Source organism: Aythya fuligula, chromosome 28 (assembly GCF_009819795.1).
Source record: "Aythya fuligula isolate bAytFul2 chromosome 28, bAytFul2.pri, whole genome shotgun sequence".
NCBI lineage: Eukaryota > Metazoa > Chordata > Aves > Anseriformes > Anatidae > Aythya > Aythya fuligula.
Genome location: NC_045586.1, coordinates 2,939,082 through 2,946,387, shown reverse-complemented (window position 1 = coordinate 2,946,387; position 7,306 = coordinate 2,939,082). Strand labels below are relative to the sequence as shown.

Below are 7,306 nucleotides of genomic sequence, written 5' to 3'. Positions count from 1 at the left end.
GGCTGCTTCCTCTTTCAAGCCCAAAATCCCCTTCCAAGAGCCTCAGCGCCGGCACAGCCGGATTGCCGCCCGTGTTTCACACTCGGCTGAACCAGATTCAGCCCATGCACAGCACGCGTGCCCCGGTCTGCTACAGAAATAGTGAAATACCAGGCTCCAGACACCCCGAGGACAGATCTCCTGTAAAGCTGCCCCGCTGCATGGCAGCGCTGCTTTGGGGCTTTTTCCCCAACGAAAAGCAGCTTCGCTCCTGGAGGATGCACACCACGGAGCCCTGACACACCTGCCCAGCAGCTTTCTTAATAAAAACAGAGGGCTGCAAGCGATGCTCCAGTGGAAGAAGCAGCAGCAGCCCAAGCAACTGCAGAGGGGCAGCCTGAGCTTGCTGACAGCGCCCTGTGGCTCCTAGAACCCCTAAAACACCTGAAATCAGGGGACTGCTGTGACAGTGCCCTGCTCCAGCTCAGCCTCGCGGGGCTCCGGGACAGCCACAACGCCAGGGCTGGCACAGAGCAAACAAGGACTCACTCCCAGAGTTGAAGTCTGCAGCATGATGAGAGGCGCAGCAGAACGAGGAGCTGCACGGAGCGCTGCGGGACGGCTTCAACAGCTCCTCGGCTCCTGCACGGGGAGATGCCACGAGCTCCCTGCTGCAAACATCCCTCCACAGCAAAGCGTTCACACTTCTGGCTTTGCGGCATCTTTCCTAAGCACCCGTCGGGCCTGTCTACCTTCCCGACAGCTCAGCACCGCTCTCCGCAGCCCCAGGTGGGGCCGGCAGGTGCCCCGAGCCCGCTGCGAGCTGTTCCTTCGCTCCTTCCTTCGCTCCTTCCTCCTCCGCAGCTCGCACAGCCCCGGGGAGGGCCGAGCCCCGGCGCTTTACCCTGAACCCAGCTCCTGCCCCTGCCTCTCGGCTCGGAACTGCCCCAGCCCTTCAGGAGCGGGGCCCCCGCGGTGCCCGGGGCTCAGCTCCGCCGCCCCGTCCCCAGCACGCCCCACACCGGGAGGCCCCCCACGGGCACCGGGCGCCGCCTCCCGGTCCCCGCCACCCCTCACGGGTCCGGGCCCGGCTTCCTCCCCGCCGAGTTCCGCCGCGGGGCGGAGAGAACCGGGGGGGGGGGTGGGGGGAGCCGGGGGTTCCCCGCGGGAGGCGGCCCCGGCGGGGGAGCGCCCCCGGGGCTGGGCAGGGCCCGGAGCGCCCCTACCTGCTGCGGGGCCGCCCCGCGCCGCCGCGTCCCGGGGCTCCGGTGCCGGTGCGCGGCGCTGTCCGGGAGCCGCATCCTGGGCCGGGGCGCTCGGTGCCGGCTGTGCCGGGGAGGGCGCGGGGCTGCGGGACCGGGACCGGGACCGGGACCGGGACCGGGACCGGGACCGGGACCGGCCCCGCCCGGCGGGAGGCGGCGGCTCGGGAGCGCCGCGAAGCCCCGGCTCCCCCCCGGCCTCCGCGGCGCGGCCGCTTCCGACTCGGGCCGGAAAAGCGACGCCGGGCCCGGCCCGGTCCGGCCCGGAGGTGGGGGGCGGTGGGGGGGGGGGGGGGGCCGGCGCCGGGCTCACCTGCGCGGGGCCGGAGCCGTGGCGGTGCGGGAGGGGCCCCGCGGAGCGGCGGCAGGCGCAGGCCCCGGCGGCCCCGGGCTGCCCGGGCCGAGGGGGCGGGGCCGAGCGCGGCGGGGCGGGGCCGAGCGCGCCCCCTGGCGGCCCGGCGGCGCCCCGAGAGTGGAGGGGGCGGGGCCCAGCTCCGGGAGGGGCGGGGCCTGATGCAGAGTAGGGCGAGGTCTAATGGAGCCCCACCCCCTTTGGCACCGCCCCTCTTGGGGGACCCGAGGCGCGGCCCCGACGGCTCCCACCCCCCCCCCCCAGCCCGGTGCCTCCCGGTCCCCCCCCCCAGCCCGGTCCCGGACAGACGGACAGACAGACGGACGGGCGGCTGTACACGGCTTTTAATGGCGGGGGGGGGGCGGGTGGCGGGGCCCAGCCCCGGTTCTAGGTGTTGGGGGGCGCGCAGAGCCCGGCCCCCCCCGGGGAACCCCCCCTTGGGGAGCCCCCCGGGAGCCCGGGGCCGCCCCGTGCCGCGGGGGCCGCCCCCGCCCTGTGCCCGTCACCGCGCGGCGGGGGGGGCCCCTCGACGGCCCCGGTGTCAGCACGGGGGGGGCCGGCTTCCTCCTCCTCCTCCTCCTCCTCCTCCCCCCCGGTGACCGGGACGGCCCCGAGCCGGTCCCCGGTGGCGGCGGCACCTCCGGGCCCCGCGGCCGCTCCGCCGTGAGGCTTCGCCGCCTCCTCCGCCGCCCCCGGGGCCCCCCGCGCCTGCTCCTGCTCCGCCGGGGCCCCCCCCGCGCCCCCCTCCTCCGGCCGCTTGCGGGGCCGCCCCCGTCTCCGCTTCTGCGGCGTGGCCCCGGCCGCAGCTCCCGGGGGCTCCGGGGGCCGCTTGGCGACCTTGGGGCGCTGCGAGTCCTGCGGGCCGGGGCCGTCGGTCCCCGCGCTGCGGGGCGCTGGGGGGGTCTCGGCGCCGGGGCCCCCCACGCCGGGCAGCAGCATGTTGAGCACGGGCACGGCCGCTTGCTGGCTCAGCAGCCCCGCCGCCCCGTTCGTCCCCGGGGCCAGCCCCAGGGGCAGCGCCGGGGACGCTGAGCCCACCGAGCCCACCGGCAGCGGCAGGGCCACCTTGACCGTGCCCGCCAGGGGGGCGGCCGTGAGCTTGGGGGCCAGCACGGGTGGGGAGGAGCGCACGGCCGTGGGCCCGGGAGCCACCAGTCTGTCCCCGGGCTGGATGCGGGGCAGGAGCAGGGGCAGGCGGGCGACCAGGGCGTTCACCTGGGGGCTGCTCGCCGGCCGGGGGGGCTCTGGAAGCTTCTTCTTCTCGGGCCGTGGCGGGACGGAGGCCTTGGGGCTGCTCTCCTTCTTGCTCTGCAAGCAGGAAAGAGGTGTGAGCCAAGAGATGTGGCAGCAGCCTCGTGCTGGCCTGGGCTGCTCCCACGGCGTCCCTGCTGCTTCCTGAGACTGAGCACCCATGGCAAGACGGGCACCCCGGCCTCCTGGCTCCTGACGGGCACGCTCAGGCCCTCACCTGCCCCTGGCTCCTGTCGCCGCTCTCTGAAGCTTCCAGGCCGTTCTTCTTGGCCGCCAGCGGGGACCGACCGTCACGGTGGAGCTTCTCTGTGCTCTCTGCAGACACACAGCAGGGGATGAGGCAGGGACAAACCCCAACGGAAGGGGGACAGCACCCAGCCACCTCTGTGCTCCCCCACACCCGTGGGGGAAACCCATTCCCTGGGCCACCGCGCCCCTCGGGGGTCCCCAGGGGGCTCTGGGGGGTGCCAGGAGCTCCCTCCCCCCCCACAGACCCACCTGAGACCACCATGGCCATGACCAGGTCGGCCCGGGCTGAGCGCGAGCTGATGATGTGCTGCTGGATGAGGAACTGGGCCACCTCCACGATGTTGTTGAACGAGCGCTTGAGGATCTTCTCGGCCCAGTCACAGGTCAGGGCGCAGGCCGCCTCCATCACCTCGCTGTTGTAGGACTGCACCAGGTCCGTCAGCTCCGACTGCTGCCGGCAGGACAAGCCGTGAGCCTCCCCGGCCCAGGCCAGGACTCCCCAGGTGCACACAGGGCCTGATCCGGACACCCCAGCAGGTCACAAGCCTGCACGGGCAGGCACGTACCTCGTCTGCCCTTCAGGAGGCTCAGGGGACAGAGCAGAACCTCCTCCCAGCCTCGCTCGCCCCACAGCCCATGGGAACGCAGAGGACACCCCTCTGCCCCTTGCCTTCGTTAGATCTAACGAGCGGGGTTCGCTCCCCTGCCTGAACTGGGCTGGCAAAGCTCGAGCCGAGGCGCCCGAGGACTTACAGTCTCCGTAACTTTGAGATCCAGGCTGGGCAGGGGCGGCAGGCTGACCACCGTCTTCCTCCGGATCCCGCTGTAGCAGTACGTTTGGCAAGGTTAAGGGCTGTCAGCCACACAATACAGCCGCGAGAGGCCACGGGTTACGGCTCGGAGGGATGCGGCTGCAGGGCTCACGCCATCGCCCCCTGGCACTGCCGAAAGGGTCTGGGCTCGTCTCTGACTCGGGGCAGCGTCCGGCCCCGCGCCAACCCGCGCTGCTCCCAGTCCAGCGGGGTGCATGGAAGGGATGCGGCAGCTCCAAGCTGCCCTCGGGTAACCAAGCTGAAACTTCAGGAGCTGAAAAAACAGGAACCAGCCCCTCTCAGAAGCTACAGAACACCATCTTGTGCACGGACTCGTAAATGGGAGTGACTGGAGACCAAGCAGCTCTTGCCACCAGTTCGACTGCTGCTGCCACGGGGACCGGTTCCCAGGGCCTCCCCGGCCAGCGGGGCACATGGAAGGATATTTTGATTGTCCTCGGCCTCCCAGCCTTCTGGCTTTGATGTTTGGGAAGATCTCCCGGATGATCTTCCCAAAATTGGCGGTGCTCAGAGGGCGGCAGCAGAGGTTATCGCAGTATTGCCTAAGGGAGAGGCAGAGACAGAGCTGCAGGGGAACGTCCCCGAGCCCTCGCTGCCCTCCCCACACGTCCACTCCTCCCCTGCTCAGTGCTGGGCAGGGCTGATCCCAAACACACCCGGGTACCCGCTGCCCTCCGAACCCCCCCCTGGGGCTCTGCCGTGCCAGCCCAGTCCCGGGGCCAGCCGCTCCTTGTGCCAGGCCTGTCCCCGCGCTCACTTGTAGGCATCATAGACGTCCTGCTTGGGCAGGCAGGTGTCCGTGTGCTCCTCCAGGTGGTTCCGGATCCAGTTGCACGCGTGCATGTACTCGGCTGTGCTCAGTGAGCTCAGGTCCAGGCTACTGCTGCTCCCCGGGGAACACGAGACGAGCGCCGAATTAGCAGAAAAGCAGCAGAAGCAGGCCAGGAGAAGGCAGAGCTGCGGCCACCTCCCACCGCCAGCCCGCCGGCCCCTGCTCTCCCAGCCAAGCCCCAAACACAGCCCCAGCTCGCTCCAGCACCCACCTTTTCTCCCCCAGGCTGGGCCCGGATGGCAGCTGGAGGTAGAGGTAGAGTTTGTCGTTGTCTGAAAACTTCTGGACATCTTGCTACGGTCAAAGGGTCCGGAGGGAGGGGAAAACGGACCAGAGACAAAGAGAGGTTGAGGATCCAGAACAGGACCAGCTGATGCAGGCAGCGCTCCCGTTACCCTTCCTGGCAGTAACTCATGGGGGGTTTAAACCCAAGCATCTGGTGAGGGCCGATGCAGCCTGCCCACGAGGCAGCAGGATGAATGCAGCCGTGTGGAGCAGGGCAGAACTCAGGGGACTGGAAGGGGTCAACCCGTGCAGCTCCCTGCAGGCAGATCCCGACCCAAGGGGATGGGGGATCCGGCAGAACCCAGGGTCCAGCTCAGCCAGATGAGGGGTGGGAGCCCACCAGAAAAGGGGGGGGCACAGCTTTTGCCCACCCTCAGTGCCACATCCCGCAGAGGCACTCACCAGGATGGAGTCCACTTTGTTCTGCACGGATTTGCTGCACGGGACAGAGACAGAAGGCGTTAGGGCAGGGCAGGACACCACCACCGAGCCACAGCCCCTTTCTCAACCCGCCTGCTCCCACCCAGCTCCTGCACAGCTCCCGAGCAGGGCAGCCTCAGCCCCGTGCACAGCGGTACCGAGAGCCGAAGGCTGCCTGTATGCGATGCTCCAGGACCCGCTGAGCACCCGCAGCCCCACCAGACCCTCAGCCCCTGCCCGTAGGTGCTGCGTGCTCCACCCTGATCCTGGGGAGGGCAGGGTGGGCATTACCCGATGGCCCGCGTGCTCCTAGTGGACCAGCCCATGCTACTGTGAAATTCCACATTGTTTTTTCCACCCGAACCAGGCACAAACACCGCCAGCAGCGCAGGGACCAAGCAGTGCGCGCCTGGGGCCGTGCCGCCCGCAGCGCTAAGGCAGGGAGCTGCACGGCACCGCGCCGCTCGTCCCTCCGGTCCCTGGGGCTGCCAATTAATCAGCCTGATTAAATGGCACCGCTGTCGGAAGGGTCGGACTAACGGGACGAGCTGCCCGGGTACGAGCAAGCCTGGCCCTTACGAGATGGTGCTCCGCAGCTTCTGCAGCAGCGTGCTGGGCTCCGTGGTGCTGCTCCGGGAGGTGCTGGGCGAGGAACTTCCCTTCCTGGCAGCTGGGGCGCTCGGCTCCTCGTCAGCCATGGCATCGGGCTCCTGGCGGGGGGCAACCAAAAATTCAGCGAGGGAAGGAAGCCCCTCCAGAACCACGCACCCCCCCCGGTACCCTCGGTCCCCCCGTCCTGCTCTGAAGGTGCCGGGCCCCGTCCGGGCAAGGGCCCCGGGGGGGGCTGCAGGGGCAGCGGCTGTCCCCAGCCCCCCCGGCCTGGCAGGGGCCAGGGATGCCCGGGGGGACACGAGGAGCCCCCCTCGCCCCGCAGAGCCCCAAGGGTGGGGGACCCCAGGGGACAGGGAGCGACAGGGGACGCGAGGAGGGCAGCACCCGGGGTCAGGGGACAGCGGGAAGGGCAGGTCCCGGGGCCAGGGGACCCCAGGGGACCCCAGGGGCAGGGACACGGGGACCGGGGCCGGGCACGCGGGGACCCGGCGCACCGGGAGCCCCCTGGCGGGCAGCACCCGGGCTCCGGGGACACGGCGAGGGGAGGTCCCCGGGCACAGCGACACCGGGGGGCAGCGCCCGGCCCGGCCCGTCCCGGCCCCCCCCACCCACCTCGGGGCGCTCCGGGCCCGCTCCGCTCCCGGGGCCGCCCCCGCCACGTGCCGCGACCCCGCGCGCAACAGGAACCGAAAGTGCTGCGCTGCGCCCCGCCGGGCCGCGCCCGCCGCGCCCGCCGGCCGCTTTTTTCCGATTGGCTGCGGCCCGGCAGGTCTGCCCGGATACTGCGCCCGCTTGAAATGCGATTGGACGATCCGGCTTTCCTACCCGGATACAAGCGGGCCCCGTCTCCTGAGTGGCAGCGAGAGGTGAAGTCTGCCTAGTAACAGGCTCCTGATTGGCGGGACCGGGGGAGGAAGCACGAGGGTAAAGGAGTTTGGGCGCGTGCAGTCCGCGCGCAGTGTGGGTGTGTGCGTGCAGGTGGGGCGCGTGCATGCACCGTGCGCGTGCAGGTAGTGCGTGTGCATGCACTGGTGTGCAGTGCGCACGGTGCATATGTACATGCAATGTATGCACGTGTGCACAAAGCGCCTGCGTGCACCATGTTTGTAGTGTGAGTTTGCAACGTGTGTGAGCTGTGCGTGTGCTGGGCACTGGGTGCAGCGTGCACACAATGCATGTGTGAGCAGTGCGTGCAGCACTGTGCACACAGCAGCAGCCTCCCCCCCTGGGG

General features: G+C 70.5%; 1 protein-coding gene across 1 annotated transcript; it reads right to left on the bottom strand.

Annotated features, from left to right (window-relative positions):
• Positions 1-1,980: 1,980 nt before the first annotated feature.
• Positions 1,981-6,734, bottom strand: RFX5 (regulatory factor X5). The gene is made up of 10 exons (XM_032204343.1): positions 6,688-6,734; positions 6,043-6,173; positions 5,446-5,479; positions 4,970-5,052; positions 4,684-4,809; positions 4,352-4,468; positions 3,847-3,928; positions 3,343-3,544; positions 3,062-3,159; positions 1,981-2,901 (listed from the first exon to the last, which is right to left on the bottom strand). The coding sequence occupies exons 2-10, from the start codon at positions 6,159-6,161 to the stop codon at positions 1,981-1,983; spliced, it is 1,782 nt and encodes a 593-aa protein (XP_032060234.1). The 5' UTR covers positions 6,162-6,173; positions 6,688-6,734.
• Between the last annotated feature and the right edge of the window lie 572 nt (positions 6,735-7,306).

What these genes read in the sequence shown, in the direction of transcription:
- RFX5 (XM_032204343.1), bottom strand. Translation starts at nt 6,161, where the DNA reads ATGGCTGACGAGGAGCCGAGCGCCCCAGCTGCCAGGAAGGGAAGTTCC. An exon ending in CCCAGCCTGGGGGAGAAAAG is followed by an intron (nt 4,810 to 4,969) that starts GTGGGTGCTGGA and finishes CCCGGGGAGCAG; the next exon opens with CAGTAGCCTGGACCTGAGCT. An exon ending in GCGACAGGAGCCAGGGGCAG is followed by an intron (nt 2,902 to 3,061) that starts GTGAGGGCCTGA and finishes TCCTGCTTGCAG; the next exon opens with AGCAAGAAGGAGAGCAGCCC.